At 39.0% G+C, this 25,529-nt stretch overlaps 1 protein-coding gene across 10 annotated transcripts in view; it reads right to left on the bottom strand.

Annotated features, from left to right (window-relative positions):
* LOC119791824 (calmodulin-binding transcription activator 1-like) overlaps positions 1-25,529 on the bottom strand; it is a 108,998-nt gene that overhangs the window by 18,225 nt on the left and 65,244 nt on the right. For 9 of the 10 annotated variants that reach the window (XM_038298155.1, XM_038298158.1, XM_038298150.1 and 6 more), the window contains exons 5-10: positions 25,044-25,179; positions 21,911-21,982; positions 17,594-17,747; positions 12,518-14,358; positions 7,548-7,674; positions 7,103-7,237 (exon numbers count right to left, since the gene is read on the bottom strand). In XM_038298155.1, the coding sequence (XP_038154083.1) occupies positions 7,103-7,237; positions 7,548-7,674; positions 12,518-14,358; positions 17,594-17,747; positions 21,911-21,982; positions 25,044-25,179 (2,465 nt within the window). The remainder of the gene's footprint in view (positions 1-7,102; positions 7,238-7,547; positions 7,675-12,517; positions 14,359-17,593; positions 17,748-21,910; positions 21,983-25,043; positions 25,180-25,529) is intronic. The other variant, XM_038298154.1, reaches the window with a different exon arrangement.

Genomic DNA, 25,529 nt, shown 5'->3' with positions numbered 1-25,529 from the left:
CAGCTGCATTGGGAGATATATTTACACTCAGAGGCTAACCCCAGAGCCAGGCGGAAACACATCTGCATTAAGGGCCACCAGAGATAACAGGCGGGAAAAAAACGTGCCATTGTTCTTCAGCACTATTAAAATCAAAACATTTGAAAGGTATTAACACTCAGGAGAGGTTATACAGGTAAATGGAATAACATGTTTGATACCGGTGTGACCTCAATCCTTTTTAATAATTTTCATAAATCCCTGGTTCATCTTTCTTGTTAAATCCTCCTAAATTGTTCTTTTCAATTAGAATAAATGAGCATGCAGGCAGAGTGTTAACATAGGAAAACATAAACAGCTGACAGTATTGCAGAATAATAATATGAAAAATAATAACTTTTATTTGAAGGCATATTTCAAGGTCACCAAACAAGGAACAATGCAGAGATGTTAAACATGAAAAATGAAAATACATTTTATGGTAAAATTCAAACTAAAATACTGACAAATTATACAAGAAGGCAGCAATATAAAAACAGCAAATTACTTTCAAAAAATAACACTCAGATATAAAAGTTGTGATTTTTTATGAATAATAACTTTGTTTATTTTTACATTACAACTATAAGCTAAAATATAACCTGTCTGGATTTTATAATAAACCAGCAGAATGTAGTTCATATGTGGCTGGAAGAAGCAAATCAATGCCATCTTTTCATAATGGAAATTTCTGTGCATATTATTTTTCAGAAACTTTACAAATGCTCCCATTTCCTACAAATCGCTTAATCAGTCTGCAGAGTCAACCTTTGTGTAGTTTAATATCAGCATAAATCCAGCTGTTCTGTGAAGGCATAGGTCAAAGGAACACATGAGACAGGGCACACATGATGTTGTACAAAAAAAAAAAAAAAACATTAAAGAGACAGTAAGTCATAAAATATCTTCCCAAAGATCAAAAGAGTATTTACAAAAAAAAAAAAAAAAAAAAAAAAGTTAAAAAACAAACCACAGGACTTTGTTTTATATACACTATATTGCCAAAAGTATTTGCTCACCCATCCAAATTATTGGAATCAGGTGTTCCAATCACTTCCATGGCCACAGGTGTATAAATTCAAGCACCTAGGCATGCAGACTGTTTTTACAAACATTTGTGAAAGAATGGGTCGCTCTCAGGAGCTCAGTGAATTCCAGCGTGGAACTGTGATAGGATGCCACCTGTGCAACAAATCCAGTCGTGAAATTTCCTCGCTCCTAAATATTCCACAGTCAACTGTCAGCTGTATTATAAGAAAATGGAAGTGTTTGGGAACGACAGCAACTCAGCCACGAAGTGGTAGGCCACGTAAACTGACGGAGCGGGGTCAGCGGATGCTGACGCGCATAGTGCGAAGAGGTCGCCAACTTTCTGCAGAGTCAATCACTACAGACCTCCAAACTTCATGTGGCCTTCAAAATTGGCTCAAGAACAGTGCGCAGAGAGCTTCATGGAATGGGTTTCCATGGTCGAGCAGCTGCATCCAAGCCATACATCACCAAGTGCAATGCAAAGCGTCGGATGCGGTGGTGTAAAGCACGCCGCCACTGGACTCTAGAGCAGTGGAGACGCGTTCTCTGGAGTGACGAATCGCGCTTCTCCATCTGGCAATCTGATGGACGGGTCTGGGTTTGGCGGTTGCCAGGAGAACGGTACTTGTCTGACTGCATTGTGCCAAGTGTAAAGTTTGTTTGAGGGGGGATTATGGTGTGGGGTTGTTTTTCAGGAGCTGGGCTTGGCCCCTTAGTTCCAGTGAAAGGAACTCTGAATGCTTCAGCATACCAAGACATTTTGGACAATTCCATGCTCCCAACTTTGTGGGAACAGTTTGGAGCTGGCCCCTTCCTCTTCCAACATGACTGTGCACCAGTGCACAAAGCAAGGTCCATAAAGACATGGATGACAGAGTCTGGTGTGGATGAACTTGACTGGCCTGCACAGAGTCCTGACCTCAACCCGATAGAACACCTTTGGGATGAATTAGAGCGGAGACTGAGAGCCAGGCCTTCTCGTCCAACATCAGTGTGCGACCTCACAAATGCGCTTCTGGAAGAATGGTCAAAAATTCCCATAAACACACTCCTAAACCTTGTGGACAGCCTTCCCAGAAGAGTTGAAGCTGTTCTAGCTGCAAAGGGTGGACCGACGTCATATTGAACCCTATGGATTAGGAACGGGATGTCACTTAAGCTCATATGTGAGTCAAGGCAGGTGAGCAAATACTTTTGGCAATATAGTGTATTTAAAGATGTTTCGCTTCCCACCCAGGAAGCTTTCTCAATTCACAATGTCTGGATTTGACTTCCAGGCTTTATAGTGTAGCCCAACAAAGCCTTGCTATGGCTTAGAAAATAGGTTTGTTTTAAAACTTTTTTAAAGGAGAATTCCGGTTTTTTACACTTTAAGCCCATTTTCTGTAGTGTCCAGGATGAAATCGAATGATCGACACCAAAAGTTTGACAATTGCTCCTGTCTCTGCTTTTTGGCTCATTTAGAATCCACCCCTGGCTGCTTCATAATGGCTGCCATAGTGCATGTCCGATAATGTCCTTAAAACAACCTTACACGTTCTTTTTTTAAAATATGCTACTCACCGTGTCGTCAGCGCTGTTCAATGACGTTCCAAAAAAAGTTTCGTGAAGAAAAAACGTTCCTGTAGTGTTTTATTTAGCATTTTGTAAATCCCATTGAGTTCTGTTGGAATAGTCAATATTCCCCTGCCACCGGAAACGGAAATTGGGCCTGTTTACACAGTTGTAGTCTTTTCGCTTCACTCTGTGTACTCCGACGTCGAGGTGCTAACGTCTCTGTTAAACACTTTAAAAAACTCTGAAAATGGAATACAAAAAGTGGATTCTTGATTCTCGACGTCGGAGTACACAGAGTGAAGGGAAAAGACTACTACTGTGTAAACAGGCCCCATTTCGGGTTCCGGTGGCAGGGGAATATTGACTATTCCAACAGAACTCAATGGGATTTACAAAATGCTAAATAAAACACCACAGGAACGTTTTTTCTTCACGAAACTTTTTTTGGAACGTCATTGAACAGCGCTGACGACACGGTGAGTAGCATATTTAAAAAAAAGAACGTTTAAGGTTGTTTTAAGGACATTATCGGACATGCACTATGGCAGCCATTATGAAGCAGCCAGGGGTGGATTCTAAATGAGCCAAAAAGCAGAGACAGGAGCAATTGTCAAACTTTTGGTGTCGATCATTCGATTTCATCCTGGACACTACAGAAAATGGGCTTAAAGTGTAAAAAACCGGAATTCTCCTTTAACCTTTTTTTGGAATGACTATGACCTGGAGGACTGAAAATCTTCACCAGCATCAAAAGAGTATAGGTCAAAAATGGGAACCTACCAAAACATGGTTGTCCACCTAAAATGACATTTAGCCAAATTGAGAAGCAAGAAGCATTACAAAGCTGCACATATCTATGCTATAGGTGAGAAGCTCTGTTGATGACAGGAAACTGCTAGTTTCTCAAGTCTACCTTTTATGGAAGCATGTCAAAAATAAAACCATTGTTTAAGATTGTAGAAATTCTTGCCAAAAGCCATTATTAAGACATGCAAAGAAAGGAAAAAGTTGCTCTGGTCAGATAAAGTCAAGTCAATATTCATCTTTTTATCCCACATGCAAAACTGCAGATTATGGCAAACACTCCAGGGATCCGTTTCACAAAGCAGGTTTAGCGACAACTCAAAATTGTCTAAACCTGAAAACAGGGAAACTCTGACTTTTCCGGTTCACAAAGAGAGTTTATTCAACCTCTGTTTCAGTCGCAGTAGTAACTTTCTTCCCAGAGCTAAGCTGGTCGGTAGCAGGTTTCTTCAGTAAACTAATTCCCTAGGTCCGTTACAAACATTAGGTTTTAAAAAAACATTGCATGTCTGTTTGACAAGGATCTTATTAAAAAATGATTAGCAATTTTTCACAAAGAAATAAATATTCATAGGGAGAGGATTCTACAACTCAGTTGACAGGGTATGAGATTACTAGTTTTTGGTTTGTTTAATATGAGCCAGATGTGGATCGATTTAGTTTTATTTAGTTATATTTACAGTACATGAAGAACTACAGAAATTATTTTCAGATTACACATATATAGATTCATTTATTCCATGAGGAACAGGAAATACTTCAGTGTTAGGATTCACTCAATAATAACAACGTAATGAGCCTACTAGACCAATCTGAAGCCATTCTATGGGTCTGATAGGCGCTAAAAACATCCATTTATTGGGGTGATAACATCCGAAGCGCAGCTGAAAACACCCACTTAGTATTTACTGTGTAAAAAAAAGACTGATTCAACATGAGGAGGAACCCATAAGATGACGCACCGGTTCTGTATATTGGAAAAATGTTTTTAGACTTCATTTTCACCTGCTGCCAGAAGATTTCACTTAAATGGATACATTGATCCACAACCATTCAGGAAATAACCCCGTAATTTTATTGCAGTCACAACAGGCTATGGCAAGCCATTTTGATATGTACTAGTTTTACTAAATATGTATTCCTGATATCTGAAAAAAACATTTTGTCTTTGTCTAAATTACCATTCCAAACAAAATTACATTCTCTACATCTAGAATAAACATTCTATATGTCTATAAATGAATTTCAGATCTCCATATTCCTAATATTACTGGTCAGCCTTTTTATTATTTAAAAAAAAAAAATTCAGATATCATAAATAAGTTTTCAGTCAAGCTTATAAATGGCAGAACGACCACTTAAAATGTGTAAACATTTCTAGATATATAAAACTTATTTCTTACATGTAAAATGTTTTTTTTACTTTCTAAAATTCAGTTTCTGCTACAAAAATGTAATTCAGAAAATAAATTATTACAGTTAGGTCTAGGAGTGTGATTTTGATCAGGAAGTATCTTATTTTAGTGATCTACATTTTAGTGAACAACAGAGAGGAGAGTGCTTTTAATAAATGTAGAATCGTATTTATATTAAAGTAACCATTAAATCAAGCTGCAATTTTCTGCTTCGCCATCTTCCTCTCCTTTATAGCTGTATCTATTTTAGCTTTATTTTATTTTATTTTTTATTTTTTTCTTCTTGCATTTCTGCATTGAAATCTCAAGTTCCAGTGGGGTGAAATAGGCACTTCCTGTTGCCTGTTGTGATGGTGACTCATCGAATCGGTGCTCCACTGATAATGGCTTTTCATACTTGTTGCACACGTGCTAAACTCTAAGTGGTTCTACTTGGAGTTGATTGAACTAATTCATAGCAGCCATTGCGAAACCAAAAAGTCAGAGCTCCTGACCTTAGGTTAGACCAATTTAGAGTTGCGGATTTGAATCTGACTTTGTTAAACCTTCTTTGTGAAATGGACCCCAGGACTTTTATGTTAAACAGGAAACATCATGCTGCAGGGAAAGGAAGCTGTTTAGAGCTGATTGGAAACTGAAAAAGCTAAAAAACAAGCAATCCTATAAAGAATCAACCGTCTTAGTAGCTTTTAAAAGATTGGGACTGACAGCAACTGTGCTTTACATTTTAAAATGATGTTTTAAAGATGTGTGGTTTTCCTATAACAAGATATTAGTTGGGAGTCAAGATGAACTGACCCTAGGGGCAACATATCTACAAATCTTTTCCCATAGCTAAATCCATTCATATTACTATGTTCCCTGGACATTTCATAATCCAGTGTTGCCTGACTATGGATGAAATATTTTATGAAATGCATAAAAAAATAAACTGCTGCAATCTGAAAAGAGATGGCATACAGGCACTCACAATAAGACTGAAAAAATACTTATTCTCCCAGAGTAGTACATGTTCTGAACACATGCAAGACCCTCAAATATCACATAACCAACCAAGCTGCTGTGCATCCCTACACATGTATGCTTCTCATACTTGTTTATTTAATTTCTGCATAAAAAAGTACAACACCCTGCTCCCCATCACCATAGCAACTGCAGTTTTATATTGTTACTTTGTTACAGTATCTAAATTATTCATTCTCTTTTCTCTCTTTTTTTAAACATTTAATTGAGTTGTTTTTGCTGTAATCCAAGAGATTGTTGGTGCAAAAAAATTATTTTATTGCTGCTAAAAATGGTCTACATTGTTTTATTTCTATTCTATCGTTTTATCATGTTGGCTCCAGATCAGGGAGAGAAAAGGCTGCAGCAGGACGTGACTAATCAGGACCTCTCATGGTTCATTTCCTAGTATGGATAAAAAACAAAACAAAAAATAAAAATCACCTGATAGGTTCTACATGTATCGATATTGGTATTCAACATGGCATTAGTCAGCTTCATTTAGTTTGCATGCAATCACGTGTTTTTTTATTTTTTATTATGTTGAGATTCCTTTTATAAGCAGAATAAGGACTGTATTCACGAGCATAACTAATTGTCCTGGCCTGTTAGGAAGTGAAACTTTGTGCAGATGAAACCTTTGCTGCAGGATGCAAATAACTTCCATAGGTTAAACACACCTGTCCCAGTATCAGCTATCAGCTACAGCAGAGACAGGGGACAGAATTCATTTCTCAGGGTAGAGGTCTCTTATAGCTGAAGTACACATGGCCACTAGAAACTAGTGTTTTTCTGAAGTCACTAAATCAACTCCCTGCAAGAAGTCTCAGAACATCAGCAGAGCAGTGGTTTGGTGTATGCTGACATACGGCATCTCAATATGGTGCTCCAGCTGCAATATGGTAGATAAGAGGGCCCTGCAGTGGAGAGTAAGGGGAGTTGAAAGGATCCCGACTCTCTTTCCAAGATCTGGGCTGCTGCAGGAAGAAGGCTCTGAGGTACTCCTCATAATCCTTCTCTACACAGCTGCCATTGAGCAAAATGTAAACATTTAAACCAGAACTGCCACCCATATTACTCCCTCAACATGTTAAAAAGCAGTTTTTATTACAGTACTTCTGTGTTTTTGTATATTTATATTTTATTTTTATGAAAGAAAAAAAATGTATTAAAGCAAACAAATAAAAAACTGATGACTTATCTCATTCAGGTAAAAGGCTTTGACATGAGGACACACACTTTGATCTCTGCAATATTAAAACATTTCCTCTCACCATCCAGGGACAGCCAGTCGTGCTGAGAAGATGGCAGTGCCGGGAGGTCACGTGCTTTATATTCAAACACCACAGAAGAAGAGATGACCTCGCCACCCATGGCAACCTGCAGCATGACCAGTCCTGTGTCATGGGCTGGAAAGAAGGACAGACAGCAGATACCCTGTTTAACACAGTTTATCTAATCAAGGACAGAATCAAGGACACTATTCACTAAAGTTAGGCACTGTCTTCTTTAAAAATTTACCTAAACAGATCCATATCATCTGTTTCCAGCAAACACTTTAGCCTGTATGCCCCTTTTTATCCCATAAATAAAACTTAACCTTTCACCTTCTACTGTTTTTTTTTTTTTTTTTTTTTTTTTTAAGCACTTTAAAAACACACCACTCACATTAGATATTTTATTCTCTTTTTGACAGTTCTGTTTATGAGAGTGTTTTACCTGGGCAATAGCAGCGCAGTACCCCAGGCTGGATGAGGGCAGCAGGGACGCTGATGTGGTCAAAGAGACAGCTGTACTCACTGCTGGACTCCAACCATGGACCCGTGATCAACACTTTCACTCCCCCCTGTAGAAAAAAAAAAAAGACCAACCATGCAGCTCTTTAGTTTGCATTCAAACTTAGCCAATGTCTTTATCTCTATGATAAAAAAAAAAGAGTTGTTGAAACTTAAATACTGAGGTTGACTTAATGAATTATAGACAGTTTTTTCTCCTACTCACACTATTAAGCTATGTTATGGATTAAATCTTTTGTATTTCATCTGCCGCAAATGTCAAAATAGTGAAATCGGAAGAAACTAGAGCATCCTTTTTGATCCCTTTCAAGTTTAAATAAGATGAGGCCAGAGAAAATGGAAAAATGTCAAAACCAAGCTGGTTAGAATCCACAGCAAACCTGGATTAGACACTTTTAACCACACACCTGATCAGCTCATCTCCAGTGCAGTAAAACATTGCTTACTGAAGGAGGAAATGGACACCCCATGTAGGAGTGTATTCAAGATTAGAACATGTTCAAGGCTACTTGCTCATTCTGTGACTGCGCAGTTATCTTTAAAGCGCCTCAGAGCTAGTTTCTGTAATGTTTTCTCTGCTTGGCTTAGAATAAATTAAGTTTAAGTTGACTTTCATATGTGAAATGTTGCTATTATTGCAGAAAAACTGAGAGGAATTTAAATGCAGAGTCCAGTCTTTGAATAGCACTTGAAACGTGGGTTAGACGCTCCTCTGGCTGTGATTGGTTGTTTTGACTCGTCCCGAATTATTCTTTCCAGATTGAAATACAGGCAGTATGCGGGACCAATTGAAGCAGTTTTTTTCACAGGTTACATATCACATGTACTGCTGTCTGGACATAGGGACAGTTTTAGCCAATATGCCAAAAAATGATTTTTAAAAACTTACAGACTTCAGCTTTAATTGTTGGATTATCACAAAACCTAAAAGGGAAACACCGTTTTTTTTTTTTTACATTGGCCCCTTGATTTTACGTTATTACATCATGTTCTACTCACCCATGTTAGTTTTGTGTCATTTGGATCTATTCTGAAGATATTCGGTTTTATTATACCAAAAACAAAGCAGAGTGTGTATGACGTCATCCGCATGTGCCGGCTACCGTTCATTCATCCTGTCCGCTGAACTGCTGCTAGTTTTACTCACATGCCTGGAAGATTTGGTAGTGCTACTACCAAAGATGATCACGCCCTCGAAATGTAATTGAACGATTCAGATTAGCTAGCGAATGAATATAAGGGGTAGAGCATAGCCGCTTGTGGCCCGTCTGCCTGTCACAACTCCAGTCCGGTGCGCGGATGACTTCATGCACACTCCGCTTTGTTTAAAAAAAATATAAATATAAAAAATATAACCGCGGATGTCTGGGGGGACAGTGATTCGCCTACATGTTATGAATGCTGGCGTACCATAAAGAATAAATTATGAACAGTTTAGTTTGTACCTTCAAGTCGTTGCCCAAAGTAAGACGTTACTTGGATTACAAAACCGAATATCTTCAGAACAGCTCCAAATGACACAAAACTAATATGGGTAAATAGAACATGATGTAATAACGTAAAATCAAGGGCCCAATGTAAAAAAAAAAACAGTGTTCCCCTTTAAGGTCTGATTTATCTCTGAAATTAATTCGTTTAAAAAAAAAAACTTTATTTGCAATGGAAGCTCACTTCCAACACCTATAAAAATAATTTTCACTGTGACTTTGCACTTTAATAAAATTACAACCTTATTCCAATTCATTGCACACATATTAAAAACACAGGAGTAGAGTAGAGAGATGGATCCATCTATCGATTAATTGTCACACTGACATCTATAAAACAGGGTGAGATGAAATTGAAATCATTGACTCCCTCTATTAACTTGTCCTCAGGTTTAAAATAATTGAACCTGAGTGCAGGTTCTCGCTGATTTTAAAGACCACCAAAGTGAGAGGTTCAGAGTGAAAAAAGCTCCGGCACAGCGAAGAAACCAACTTCTTCTGCACTGGAAAAATCAAAATCCAGATAAGTAATTTTTTTCTTAAATAAGTGCATTTGCTCTTGGATCAAGGAGGTAAAAGAGACATTTTGCCAATGGAATAAGACAATTTACATTTAAAATAAGAAAACACAATTGCCTTGTCTAGTTTCAAGTGCATTGTATCTAAATATCTCATTTTAAGAGTAAAAATACTCATTCCATTGGCAAATCATCACATTTACCTACTCAGATTAAAGGTAAATACACTTGTGTAGAGCTGGCTTAACGATAGGAAGGTGACTATGACTTAGCAGGTAGAACAGGGACCAAAATTTATAAGGTTGCTTATTTTCTTTTATGAATCTAGACTGTAATTATAATGGAAAACAGTTTGTCTGAGGATTTAAAAGATGTTCTCTGCCATCAGTCCTGTGGCATACGAGCAGCAAAGCAATGTTTAGGGCAGAAAATATAAATAACAAAATATTTATAGCTAAACTAAGATTAGAACGTTATTGTGCATTGAGGAAGGAGCTACTCTTGGGAAATAGTATCTATGTGTTCTTAGTGATCTTCATTCTGTCATTCATGTTCACACCAAATATGAATTTCGCAGCTGGAGCGAAGGATCTTCATGTTATTTATGTGTAGAGGGTGGCTCTGGAGCACTCTACAGAAAGAGGCAAAGATTTCGATTCAATGTGACAAAGATGGTGCATTCTTGGCTAATTCAGCAAATCTGGATCAACAAGCACCTGCGCAGTATTTGGAGCGAAATTCGCAGAGGTTGAAAACAGGACATTTTTAAATAAACGATAATCTCCCAATCAGGGAGAAGGTGTTGCTTTGACCTACAGTGAAGGAGGCAATGGAAGCAAGATTATTTTAATCAAAATTAAAGAGAGAGAAATGAAGGAATGAATCAATGAAAGTGACAAAGGCTCAACTCCAATTTTTAAACAACCACAGAATGTTATTTAAATCTGTGGCTGTGTTTGTTGTTGATGGACCTGCTAGCTGCAGATTTTCAGGGGTAGATCTCCATCAGCTCGCCTTCTAGATTCTAATACTTTTAGCCTTCTTTCCAAATAGATCCAGCTCAGTAAAACTGGGTCTCTGAACAACCGATTCAATTCTGTTTGCTAGCTGGCCAGTCTAGACTTTGACTGGATGATTCTAACACATGATAATGCTCTGATGAAGCCTTGTTCTGCTTATGAACCAACTTCTGCCCAAAACTGTTCTTCTTCTTCTCCTGTCTTTAGCTGCATCCAACTATTTATCCAACCTGATCAACATTTTGATAGATTACAAGCATTTCAACACCATGATGCTGCCTAAGAGAAATACAGTTTGAATAAAATACATCCCAATCAGCTTTATGTCAAGGTCTGTTGTTCTGGATCGAAGAGCAGACTGACTCTTGGTAAACACTTGGTATGTTTTAAGGCTCTAAGGAGGTGTTAGAGGCATCTGAGCAGCAAACCAGGCAAAGAAAGATAGTGGATAAACCTATATAGGTAATTTTGTTCAATTTTTTTGGAAGCAAATTTTTTTAAATATTTATTTTTTCAAGCATTACTTTTTCTTTTTTAACAGTTGTTATATAAACATTCTTTTAGATAGTTTTCAAGAATTGCATTCTTTTCAAATTGCATTTCATAGAACATATTCTCTTCATGCCCAACACAAACACTCCCTTTTGGCCAGTAGAAATGTGACTAACTTCCATGCAGACCTCACTTCACCCCTAGAAGGGAAGAGAATGAAATCTGTAAAATGCAACTTAAAAAAACAATTGCAATTCATATAACTCTCTCTAAAAAATAAGGATTTGAAGATATAAATCCTTGAAAAAAAATACAATTAGAGAAAATAAAATATGACAAAAATGGAAGAAATTAAATCTGATAAAACAGCTAATTTATTCTCAAGACTCTTTTTTGATTAAGGTGTTTTTCTAGGTTTCATATCTGGATTTAATTATTTTTTTCTTTATTTCAGTTGACAAGCTGTGCTTTTTGTTTTTGTTTTTTTGGGGGTTTTTTCTATTTATTGATTTGAAACAATAATGGAACAGAAATCAGTTCATATGACCTAATTGACCAAGGACCTAGTGAATACTGGCAAATAACTGCAAGCTGAAATGGGGATCAAGATAGGTGAGAAAAATATAATAATTGAGGAGATACAGGTGCCTAGTTTCAGCCAATTAACAGAAAGTTGTGACAGAGGGAGAAATGATTGAATGAGAAACAAAAAATTTAGAAAATGTGATGAGAAAAAGTAAAAACCAAACCAACTAAATATACTGAGGAAGACTCAAGAGTAAAAAACAAAACAAAAATAAAAACCAAAACTAACTTGCAGATTTTGACACTTAATGTTTGAGACAAAATTATGAAAAGCACCAGGAGTGTGAATACTTTTGCAAGGTACAGTACATTTACAATGTGAATGCTCTTTATTTTAAAAACTCCTCATTAAAAAAAAAAGAAAAGAAAAAGATTGAAAATGCAGATAAATATATTCTTAACTTAATAATTGTTGCTAGTTATTTCAGTTATTCGCATGTTTTTTTTAAAATAGTGGCACAAAGATGAAGGGTTTTTCCTCAACTTTGATCATAATTTAATGACAGAGCTGCTGTCTGAGTTATTAGAAGTGGTACAAGCGTAAATTAATGAGGCCACCCAGGGGAATCTGGGAAAAATTGAAATTTCATTAAAACTCAATCAGCTGAGTCTGAAATATTCGGCCTCCTTAATGACCACATACTGTATCCAAGCTGTCGGTTCAAACCGTGCTAAGCGTGATTGCAACAGTTAACGTCAGTAAAAGCTGCCATCAATCATGTTGAGCAGGGACTACTTTTCCTGCGGGGAGCAGTGATGAGTAAATAATGATTACAAGTTGGGTTTACTAACCTCTGGATAAGACCACTCTGGGGAGTAGTCCGTCACACCGAAAAGCCTGCCCGTCTCCTGGAGCAGTGCCAGCGCCCCCTGCTCCACCTCGGACCCTTGCAGGTGACCGGCTGCTGTGCCGTGCTCCTCGCCTGCCGCCCCCTCTTGGGGCATCAGAACCCCAGAGACCGCTGCCGCCACCCCGCCCCCTGACCCTTCTACTGAGATGAAATCGTTGATAAGATCGGAGAACTGGCTTCCAAATGAAGCCTCAAATCCTTCCAGACTGATGGCTGCTCCGGCGCCAGCCGTTGCTGCTGATACCCCCCCTCCTTGCTGAGGAAGGGGGGAGTTGTAGAGAGCGCCCTCAATGTTTGAACCTATAGCTATAGCCTGAGGACTGGCCCCCACTGAGCTACTGGTGCCTGAAATGCTCACACCATTACATATAATTTCATTTTCTGCTCCTCCTCCACCCCCTCCACCCTCGTCCCCCCCTCCAGTGTCATCTGTGGGCTGCAGGTAGTGCTTGGCATCGACGCTCGTATAGGCCTCGTGAGGATCCCCAGCCTTGAGGAGTAACTCTTCTCCATTTTCAGTTGGTTTCTCTAAGGTGGCCACCTCCTGATGAGCCCTGCTGCCTGGTTGCTCAACGTCCTGTGTCATCAGGGGAAATGACCCCACAGCCGCCTGCCCGTTTCTAGCACACAGGGCCTGCTGGTCTGTGCTGGCCTGGTGGAGGTGTGTGTGGGGTTCTCCATTAGTGACAGGAGAATCGGTGACCACTGGGGGCAGGCCCATGTAGGCCCTGGTTTCACTGGATTCCTGGGCTACCTTGGTGCCATTGACCTGCAGCTGAGATGGCTGGGCTGTCTGGGGGGAGGCCTGGAGGAAGAGGCCGGGAGAAGGGTGGTGCGAAGGCTGGCTAAGACTGGAGACGCAGGCCGACGACATGACGGCACTGAAGTCCATCTGCTCCAGGGTGGTGCTGGGGCTGAGGCCAGTTCCCTCTCCAACGTAGCTGCTCTGGGATGAGAGTGGCTGCTCCAGCGGCGCAGCTTCCGTCTTGATGTTGTTGACAAGTGCCGGGTTATAAACAAAGCCGTTAGTGGAGCAGTGGAGCCCCCCATCATCGCCGTTGCAGCCCTCGGTCTTCCCCCCGCCTCCTCCGTACGTTTGGCCCTGCTTGGGGTTGTTGAGGAAGCAGTCAGGGTCAAAGGTCATGGTAGTCTCAGGAAGGCTGACTCCAACACCAGAGTCTAAAGAACTGGACAGGACCAACTCTCCTCCCTCCCCTAACCCTCCACTGAACGATGCAAACCTTTGGTTGTCAGGGGCAACAGCCAACAGGATACCAGTGGTGGCGCTCTCATGGGTAGAAGCCAACAGATGGGTGTGGCCGGCTGAGTAAACAGAATCCCCGGTCAGAGTGGTGACCTCAGACATAAACACAGCGGTACTCTGTGACAAGCTGGTTCCGATGGCAAGAGCCGGGCTGTCAGCCATGTCGCTTGCAATAGACAGTGGCGAGCTTTGGGTCGTGTCGGGAACCTCCACCTGATTGGTGGAGGTGGAAGAAGACACCTCCATGCTGCTCTGTGGGAGTAGGGAAGGTTTGGTTATCCTGCCATTCCTCCTCTCTGCTCCACCTGCCCGGCTCCTCCCCCCACCAGGGTTAGGCTCGGTCTGACCCTCAGATACATCACTGTTCTGGACCTCTGTGCCATCTGCTTCCTCGGCTCTCTGGCCTGCCGCTACGCTGGTTCCTACTGCTGTCCCCCCTCCTGTTCCTGACTCCTGCTTGGATGAGATGATGCGCTGCTTGACACTGGAACATTTCTGATGCAGGCTGCTTCCAGCACCTAACAGAAAAGACAGAAAAACAGAAAAAATATCAGAAATATGCCCAACGATATAATCTTTTACTTAATTTTTTGTACATTCTTTACTTTTCATGGTTACATTTTTGTATGTTACAAAATATATACAAATATATTTTAAGCATTTTATATGTGAGAAAGCAAAATTAAACAGAGCATAACTGTGAGGTAAAGTACCATGAGAAACGAGGAAAGTAAGGATTGCTTGTGATTAAACACGGCAGATCTAGATGAAAACCTGTAACAGTGTTAAGAAAAAGACTCAAGATTGACCTTCAAGCAGGTCAGGACCAGAGATAAAACTTTACAAGCTCTTCATCCAGTCTGTCTGGGTCATTTTGCAAAGAGGAATGGGCAAAAGGTTTAAGTTTCTAGATGTGTGGTTTGTAAGTTTTGTGCACACAAATAAAAAAACTTGTGGCTGTAATGGAAGTGAATGGTTGTGCTACTGAAGTGTCAACTCAGGGGGGCTGAGTTGCCACATTTTTTTGTTTTTTTATTCGCAAAAAAACTACTAGGATCATTTTCCCTCTACTTCACAATTATATTTCAGGAAAAAAAAAAGCTGTACTGTATTTAAAAGAAGAAATGCTGGATTCATTAGAGAAGATGAAACAGCACCACCCAGCGTTCAGAATATATACTGCATCGATTATGCAAGAACTCTGAGACAACTGACAAACAGTTGAGTTTTGCAAAACATTTACAATTTTTCAGGAAGTAAATGATCTAATATGAAAAATAGATCTTCAGTTTGCATTTTCAGCATTTATAGGTTTTAACTGCAGCATTAAAACCGTTTCCTCCCTAACAAAACAGGATAGAGATACTGGATCAAGTGCCATGGGCTGCCAAAAAAAAAAAGCAGAAGGCTCTGAGAATGATTCCCACATGTGAAGGTGAGAAATGAAGTAGTACTCATGTTAACAAGCCACACAGCTTTGGGCGAATCTTAACTACCCTTTCAAACCACATCAACAGGGTGAACAGGATTAAATAATGGTGTGTATGTGTGTGCCGCAACGATGGCTGAAATGATCTATTCCTTCACGCTGCTTCATGAATATTAAATGCTGGATATTTCAGGCATGTTTGCCTTTCTCCAATAAATCTCTCAGTGTCATAGCTGCAGTTTCTATCTGCCTCTAGGTGGCAGCATGACTCTGATCAGTGCAGATGGTAGCAGCTTGCTTCATCTGTTAAAAACCTAGCTGAGTTACACATATGTGGGAAATGTAGCTTTTATTAATTATGCATCAATCTAATGCATTTAATAAACACTAGGCTAAACTGACAAAAGCATTAGGAAACTAACAACCTTTGAGGTTAGAGATGTTTTCGCATTCAAAATTATTTAAATCATAAGTAAAATACTGGCTAATAATTTCCTGCCAGTAAGATAATTGATTAATCTAATTAAGTAATGGGGCCAGGTGTACTATTATGCACAGCTGAATGATGTAATTATCAACACAACTTCACACTGTGTACCATTGGTGTGTACCTTTTATTTGAGGAAAAATTACAAATGGAACAAAATGAAAAGACCATTGTAAACTAGAGGAGCTGAGCTGTCTCAAAATCTAAAAAAGACTGAAAACCCTGTGTAAAACAATAAATGGTCTAAGAAATATTCAATAAATAACTAGAAAATTAAAGTGTTGATTAGGAAAATCCGGATTAAAAGAACTCAGATTAAATTAGTATTTTTTTATGTATATTTTTGTGGACAAAGAAGTATTTTTTAGTAATATCTTATCAAAACCAATTTAAAATAAAACAAAAATGACAAATTTTAACCAAGTCAGTTTTACACTACCCATCCAATCTGCCCTACGCTCTACAAAACAATAGATTAGTATACCAATCAAAGTACAGAAATAACTATTAATGCAGTCTGCAAAGCAGTATGGTGTGTGGAGCAGGCTATGTGACCCAACTAAGTAACTATATTGTTTATCACAAAATTGAATTTCATATTATATCCAAGCAACTGTTTTAATAAGCTGCCATGGAGATTTTCATATTCTATGAGCTAAATTAACAGCTTCATTGAGTCATAAAGTTTGGGTATTTTAATCTCTGAGAGCATATTAATTACAAAGATGTGTATGAAATTTGTATAATTATATATAGTTAATTCCTTCTCCATAACTCACTAAATAATCCAAGCATTCTAGTTTGGTAAATATTGCTTGGAAAAAAAAAAAACACTTCTTCTTAAACTGATGGATTGTTTAAGGTCCTTGAAATGGATGATGTGCAGAATCAGCTGGCTTTATAAAAAAAAAGAGAGAGAAAAATGTTCCAAAAATGTGTTTAAAATCTCATTGAGTATTGAGAACTTAAAAACGCACATTTCAGTGTAATTTTTCTTGTTGGGCTTTCATCTGATAAACCAACACAAGCCAGTTCAAATGAAAAAAGAAAATAAACTGTTTAGATTTTTTGCTGTTGTTTATTTAATAAACGGAAAACTCAAAAGTTTGGCATTCATACTGGATGTATCCTACATTATATACAGGCTGTGCTTCAGCAGGAAAGGGGAAGCTGGTTAATACTGATGGAAAGATGGGTGAAGCTGAGCAGCTGGCAATACTGGAAGAAAATCTATTGGACAACAGAAAAAAAGACTGAATATACAACCAAACCCCTATAGAGTTGTTCTACTAATATGATTATCATTTAAATGTATGTGTTAGAATAGCCAAGTCAACATCCATACATTCAGTATATCCAACCAAGCATTTGTGTGGCAAACTGATGTTCATAGACTCGCTCCATTTACTCTGACTGGGCTTAAAACCATTTAGCATAGGAGAATGTGTGATACCTTTAGTCTGTGCAAAGCTGGGAGAGATTTATGCCAAAAGATTTGCAGTTGAAAGCATCACATCTTTTTTCTTCTACTTTGTGTTGGTCTATCCAATGAAATACCAGTAAAATCCTTTCAGGTTTTAAAGCCATAATCTGACAAAATGTAAAACTTTCAAAGGGTGCGAATAACATTAAGGGTACTATACAAACATAAGTAAAGCTTAATTAGTTATGTCAGTGTTTGCCAATAAAAAAAGCTGCACAACTTGCATTAATGTGTTGGAAATATTTTCTGACTCTGTGTGTCCGAAGTTCTTAGGTAACTTTTTCCCTGACAAAAAATAAAACACATGAGTGAGTGAAACATGAGAGGGTTTGTGCAGGAGTTAAGGACACTCACACATAGGTTTGAGTTGCCCAATGAGCTCCTCTTTGCTCCACTTGGCCCACTCTTTCCTGTCCGTGTTGATGGAACAGAGAACCGGACCGCATGGCTTCCCGCTGTCATCCACTGCCGGCACGTTCAGGTAGTGCACCAGCACTATGTCTGGGTTCTGAAGCACACAAACATGCGCACACTGCGTTATTTTGAAATGACATCCATTCATTAATTCAGTGATTGTTTTTTTTTTCTTCCCTTTTTTAAGTGCAGAGAGAGCAGGAATAAAAGAATCTATTCACAAAGGGATAAAAGGGCAGAGGAGGAGGTATACTGGGAGGGAAAGTGAAAGAGAAAGTAGAGGACAGGGAGGAGGTCAGACGTAGCGTGTCAGATAAGATTCTCTCACCTGCCTATAAAAGATTTAACAGCTTGAGCCCACTCATCACTCTCTCTCTCTAATGCTGCAGTGTCTACATGTGTGTTTGTGTGTATGTGAGCATGATACAGGATATATATGGAAAGAGAGAACAAGAGAAACAGAGGGAGAGCAGTTCTCACTATACCGCAGGTCACCGCCAGACCTATGGAATTTCTACCCCATGAATGATTCAACAAGTTCACTCATGTGCATGTGTGTCTGTGCGCGTGTGAGAAAGACAGACAGCCCGAGAGAGAGCAAGTTTTCTCCTCTTTTTCTTTTCATGATGAAAGATTCAGTAGACAGAGTCAGGTTAGGGGGTGGACCAGCTGAGGTGGAACACTTTCTCTCCAAAAGAGGGGTAGCCCACTGGGCTGCTTCAGCACCAACGCTCTGCGCTGCAACACTGTTCATGGACTGACTTATAATTATGTTCACTGATGTGTTTTGATATCTGTGCAACGAGCAGAAAATGGCACATTACAGATAAAGCAAGTCAAATTTCCCTTCCCGTTTTCAAGATTGCACGATTCCAACCAGTGGGGCGTGCTGAAAAAGAACATATAGCAGGGTCGGGGCATAATATTTCAATTAGCTGAGATAGCTGATATTTCCTTGTCGACTTTATGAGGAAAAAAAAATCTACAGAAAAAATATAAAACTCGATGACAGCTTCATAAATGTGTATGCATGCCCTTATTTTAAATATTCAATATCTTATTTGAAATCAACTGTGAGACAGAAAGAGTCTGGAAGGTTAAATGATGCAGACGTGTCCAAAAGTCATCAAGCAACATGTTGTGAAGATGATGAGGTCCGGGTGGCTATTTCTTGCATGAAAGACCAGTGTGTGCGAGAGAGAAAGAGATGGAGAGAGCAGCCGTGTGAAAAGTGGAGTTATTCTGACATCTTCATGAAAATCAACATGCCTTTATACACAGCAGACACCTATCTATGTGTGTGAGGTAGAAGGCATGTTAGGTGCGTATTTTGTTGCTCCAGGACATTTTCTTAGAAAGGACCACACAGAGAGCAGAGCTGAGTCCCTGATGCAAGCATTGAGAGTCAGGGTTAGATAACACGCTGTTCCCAGGATGTTGCAGTCAGCTCCTGTAAAAATAATTTTTACCATCCTTTACCCATGTGACAATTTTTTTCCAGACCTATATCAGCAGTGTATTCCACAGTGGTCCATACGTGTAGGTAGGACACCGGTAAGCCAAACAACATAAATTTTTACTATCAGCCCAGTCCTGGAGTATTATTTTCAGCGGCCTGAGTCCGCCTCATTAATTTGGAAGGGGAGGACTTTTACTGCTGGTTTATGGTTTAGCTCAGTTTCACCTGTTTGACGATCTAACAAGTGAGAGATTGTGTTCTACTTTGTAAAAAATAAAACAAGTACGGTAACAGAAAATAAAGTCATAATCCTACTTGTGTTGGTAGGGTACTGGTCAGGAGTTTACATACGACCTGGTGCTCATTTTGGGTTTTTTATCTATTTATTTTTTTGACTGTAATGTTTTGAAAAGACAAAGGTTAAGTGAAAAGTTTCTGTTTAAACATGCTTTCACACCTACGCCATCTGTAAAAACAAAGCTGCAGTTTAACTTTTGTTACAATCATGATTAGATACTTGACCACTCTGCTTTTCAGACACTCATTTGGTGTATACTGGACTGTAGCAAAGGTGGGAAATATCTAATTACATTTACTCATTTACCTTCGCTTGAGTCAAATTTAGAAAAAAAGTTTTTGGAGTCGTAGTACTTTAATGTACTTTTTACTTTTACTCGAGTAATATTCTTCTGAGAGTATCACTTCTCTTACTTGAGTAAAGTTTCCGGTTACTCAACCGATCGTGAGTAATTTAATATCTGTAGATACTGTAGCTGAAAGTTCTTTATCCTTTCCTGACATATATACATAACTTCTGTAAGGGTTAATTGTATATGTTTAATGTTTGGTGTATCTTCTGCCTAAATTTGTTATTTTGTAATCATGTTATTTATTACACTGCAAAAAAAAGTCATATTTTTTTTTATCAAAATAAGTGCGTTATTTCTTAGTGAGACACTTTGCCAACGGAATAAGACTATTTACATCTAAAATAAGAAAAAACTATTGCATTGTCTTATTTCAAGTGCATATTACCTAATTATCTTACTTTAAGATTTTTAAAAAAGTCTTTCATTTGGAAAATTATCTTATTTACCAACTCAAATTAAGGGTATATACACTTAAAATTTTATTTTATTATGCTGAAATGCCAGAAATTTGCATATAACTCTCTGTCTGATTGCATTATTTCAAACATTAAAAATCAAATGCTTTTAATTGAGTCGCCATTTTACCAAGTCCTTTTTACTCTTAATTGAGTAGTTTCTTGGATGATTACTTTCTATTTTTACTTGCATAAAATAAACTTAAAGTACTGCTACTCTTACGTGAATAGAAACTGCATGTACTCTACCCATCTCTGGTTTGCATCTGGGAACAGACTTAGCTTCCAGTCCTGGTTCATTCGTTTATTTATGAATGAGGTCAGGGCAAATATAAATGGTTAGTATTTTTGATGAAAAAAGTTCTTATGTGGGTTTGGATCCTTTGTGCTGTTCAAAAACAAACCAAATGGTTTAACCTTTCAACAATAATCAGCTGTTAAGCTTAGGGGTTTAATAGTTTCAGTCATTAAGGATGTTCAGATGTGTGCTTAATGCAACAGAGCTGATACAAATGCCTGAGTCAGTGTTTCAGCTTTGGTAGGCATGGCGCACTAATGATCCGTCCATTTGATTCAGGTATGCAGAGTCTGGGCAACATTTACAGCATGCGTGTAGTTTTCATTACCCCATCCACTGAAATGCACCAGTGCCACCGGTAGCAAAACAACCCCACATATGTATGCAGACACCACCATGTTTGCCTGTCAATACAGTTTGGAAAACATCACACTGACTCCTTTGAATATGCTCCCTGCCTTTTAATTTTTTCCTGAAAATCTTTGCCTAACGGTTCATCTGTTCTCTAAAATACAGCTGGCTTGTTAGTATGGGCAGCTGCAAAAAAGAGGAGGCATCTTAGCTCTATGGTGAAAGAAAAATGTGCGTCAAATTCTTGTTTCCAACAGGAAAATGTTCATTCACTTCCCTGTGGAGGAAGATATGGAAGGTTAGAGGCCCTCACTTCACTGAGCAGTTTCCTCTGACATAAAAAGGTGGTTCAAAGGGGTTCATGGATGAACGCCTGCAATAAAATGCATGTTTAAAATCCATGCTTTCTCGCGCTGATAAGGGAACATACACAAAAAATGTGGGTGCCTCCATTTTTTATTTTATTTGATGTGATTTGGAGGTCATGTGCCTCTTTTCTCACACCCTTCCGGCCCATGTTGCCTAAATCAAAGACGAAGATTTTACAACAAGAAAACAATCCCCGACACACACCACAAATGCTACTGAATTAGATGAATCAGCTTCTGGAAAGCCCTGAGCTCAACCCTACTTAAAATTTATGGACTCTACTTAAATCTCAGATAAATGCCTGGAAATCGGCCAAATAAAATGAGCTCTATCAATTTTACCAGGAAAAGTGGTGGAATACACTATCCAGCCAGAATTGTGCCAGAAGCTTTTTGATGGCTACAGTCAGGGTGTGTTGAGGTCCAACATGCTGACGGGATAAGAAGTCAAAGATCAGTGAGGATTGTATGAATATATCTGAGAGTTAAAGTGCAATTTTGACCCTGTGTGAATCCACAAGTTTGTTTTTTTTATGCTGGATTTCCAGATTGTTGTGTCTACAATAAACATCAAAAAAGAAAAAAATTACCAAGTATCATCAAATTGCAACCACCGCCATCTTGAGTTTAGGTAAACATATCTGAGGCACAGTGGGGAAAAGGGCGGAGAGCTTACCTGCAGCAGCCAATAGCATCTACGATGGAAGGTGGGGATGATGGAGGAGTGGACGTAGCAGCCATACAGACACTGGAGAGAGGATAGGAAAGGACAGCAGAGGAGAGGAGATCGCAATGGTGAACAAGAAGAGAAGAAGGGAGGAAGCAGGACAAAGAAAAATCGCCAAAAGGGAGTGGAGAAGGAGAAGACAGGGAGGGAGAGAACGGAGAGGAGAACTTAGGTTATACCCACTTAGGTTGTATTGATTGTGGTGCTGAAAGTAAATTGAAAACATGCTGTATATGTTTTTTTTTCTTCCCTAATGTCTTTTCTAAAATACCATCAATCTAATGTGAACAACAACAGCACAAGACACAGCAAATACTCACAGCCTGTGCAAAACAGGACTTTTAGAGTTAATAGGGACCTTTGTTTATATTACAATTTGTTTTAGCAACAGCAAATGGGGTGACTGCAAAGGATGCTTATAAAAGGACAAAGCAGAGGGTGACCAAATACAGGTGCAACTTGCTAAATCAGAATATTAGTTAAAATTAATAATTAATTCAGTTAATAAATTTCAAAAACCTGTTTTGAAAAGACAACCTTATAAATCAGGTTGATTTGTTACCCAAATATTGTGAATTCTGACTATTGGGGTTTCAGCTAAAAGTAAAAAAAAAAAAATACTTGGAAAGTTGGAATATTACGTAAGAAATATAAAGAAATGGCATTTTTAATAGAGGTGCGTTATATTAATGTTACAGAAACATGGGGAGGACTGCTGACTCGGCAGACAGTCGCTGCCACCCAAAAGGAGAACAGTTTACTTCTTATGCTCCACTAATCTGGATCAAATGCCCAGAACATTGTAAAAAGGCTGAAACACTCAGTTAATTTAAATCATAATCAAACATGTATGTGATCTGTACTGTTTCCTTTCTTTCAACTTTTTAAAGTAATTCCATCTTTTATTTTGTCTTCTTTTATGTATAAATGTTGTATTTTAACGATTCAATGTTATTCTCTTTCATTTGTAATGTTCCTTCTATGAATGCCCCTGCAATGTACTTTTTTTCCCCCTCTTCTCATATACTGCACTTCAAATTGTCTCGCAACCGAAATGTGCTTTGTAAACAAATGTGCCTTGCCAGGGAGCCATGAAAGGTACATTGCTAAAGAACGGAAGCATATTAGCAGGAAAATGAGTGGAAGGAAAAAGTGCAATAAAAAAAACATTAACTGCAGCACTGAGAGGATTGTGATGTAAAAAACCCTTTCAGGGGTTTGCTGTGATTGGCAATCGGTGAAGTGAGTACCTAAAAGCACCACTACCTGTTTTAATGACAATGTTATCACTGCATTTGGTTCTAAGCAGCACCCCATACAGTTTATATTGAGTAATTTTGACATGTAGAAAGAAACTCAACTAACTAAGACATTTTTTATAAATATCTGTAAAATGATTATTCTCTTATATAGTATTCCAACTTTCTAAAAAAACTAAACTAATTTGTAATGTTTGTAATGAAACTATGTAAGATTCATATAGTTTATTTTTCCAAGCTTTTGAAACATGTCTGTCTGTAATAGCAATAATGGATTTGCAGCTTTGCACAAATGGAGTTATCCGTAATATCTAACATGGTGTGAAATACTGAGTAGAGAATAAACTATTTCGATATGATGCGAGCAGGAAAAAAAAAGGTTTCTGAACAAATATTTAATCCAGCACATTGATCTATGCCATCATAAACAAACATCGCAAACCCCATTTGATCAGAGAGTCCAAGGATAGGAAGAAGAGGCAAATTGGACATCACATAAAGATTTGCTTCTTCAAAATTTTCCCATTTTCTGCAAAACGAAAAAAAAATCTTTTCTCAGCTCTAAAAGATTTATTAATGTCCAAAGCCTGGCCTTGGTGAAAAGAGTGTTGTAATGTTTAACAGATGAAGTGAGAGCAGAAAAGCCTTCCATCAAGGTCATTACCGCCACATCGTGAGCAAAAAAATCAACACACCCACACCCGAGTATACGTGCACATTTATAAAAGCAGCTTTTGTTAAAGATGAAATTGCTGAAATTGTAAATACTTCCAATCAGACAGTATGTCATTTACACTACAAGCTTGTTTTGTTTTCCTTTCTCATTCACGCTCGTACACACTCATGTTTTGTTGCCATTTTTCCCCTCTCAGAAGTAGCCCGCTCTCTATCTAAAGTGTGTTTTGCCAAAGGCAAAGTTCATTTCCATATATTTCCATTCGATATGAGGAGGCTCTCCATCCAGGGTTATGTTTTTCTCTAATGCTTCCTGCCTCTCCCCATCCTTCTTCTTCTTTCCCTCTGCTCATCTCGCCGCTCTGCTCGTTCACTTATTCCCATTCCCTGCTCTACACGCTACTTACTTGCTCGCTTGAGGGGGTCCTGAGAAGGAGTGACACAAACAATTACTGACCAACTACCAGGGACGTGTGCATGTTTGTTTGTGGACGTTCATATGCACAGAAATGCATAAAAGCAAAGGAATAACTGCAACGTATTTGATGTCAGGCCTTCTCAGTAAGTCCTTCTTCAAGCTGTTTCTTGTTTACTTTTAATGCAAAACCCACTGAGTCCCCTGTAAACATCCGTGTGCCTCATCACAGTTTCTCCTTTGCTCTCCTCTCCAGCTCATTCTTTCTTTTTCTGACACATGCATGCTCACTCCTCTCACCTCCCGGTACATTCCTGCTGAATAATCAATTTCTGCGCTGGCTGATGTGACTCAAACGCACACATACACACCCTCACAAACACATGCAGATACGCTGCCTTGAGACTGGATCGATACCCCTCTCTGTTCTGCTGAAGGAGGCATTGACATCATTCCTGGCCTGAGGCCAAACACACTCTTATCCTTCAGAAAGAGAGAGGAAGGGAGACAGAGACTGGAGCTGGGAGGAGTTGGGAGGAGGAGGGGGGAGAACAAAGAGGGGCACCACTCACTTTCAGGGCACAAATTGGTCTGTAGACTAAGCGGGGGGTGATTTTGTGCGTTCGTTTGGGTTGCATGTATGTGTCTCCATCGAATGGAGGAGAGTGAGTGAAGGACAAGGTTGGCAGCAAACACCGTCATCGACTTGTTTTTCCATTTCCCACTCTCTTACCTCTACCCCCTGGACTTTAAGCTTCATATGATCCTCTCGGGTGGTCTTCCCATCTTTCCTCTTCTTCCAGCAGTAGCCATCTTTCCTGTACTTCACCTTTTTACGGTTGTAGAGGATCATAGAGCCATTCTGAGGCCTGCAGTAGGACAGGATAAAGAAAGGATCGTCGTTATTTCTGCATAGTTTTACCTCATGCAGCATTTTGCACAGTGACATCAGCGCTACTGTTGGCGAGTTTCACGTGCCGACCCTCCCCACTCACATAAATAGCCCTGTGCTCCAACATGTTAATATTTTAGTAGGGTGATTTACTGGCACAGCAAGAACATTGGCCTCTAAGCTCCCTTTCTATACACACCTGGTGGGATGAACACACACCATCACAAAGACACACAACAGGAGTCATACATGAACAAAGACAGGGGTATAATAGTGATATCAGACATTGCAGGGCCTGCTGCTGCGTCTTCTTTGGGGCTCAAAGTC

The sequence above is a fragment of the Cyprinodon tularosa genome, unplaced genomic scaffold, assembly GCF_016077235.1.
Source record: "Cyprinodon tularosa strain WSP-4 unplaced genomic scaffold, ASM1607723v1 ctg40, whole genome shotgun sequence".
In the NCBI taxonomy this organism is placed as follows: Eukaryota; Metazoa; Chordata; class Actinopteri; order Cyprinodontiformes; family Cyprinodontidae; genus Cyprinodon; species Cyprinodon tularosa.
Note: the sequence above shows the minus strand (reverse complement) of the source record. Positions and strands in the feature narration are given on the sequence as shown.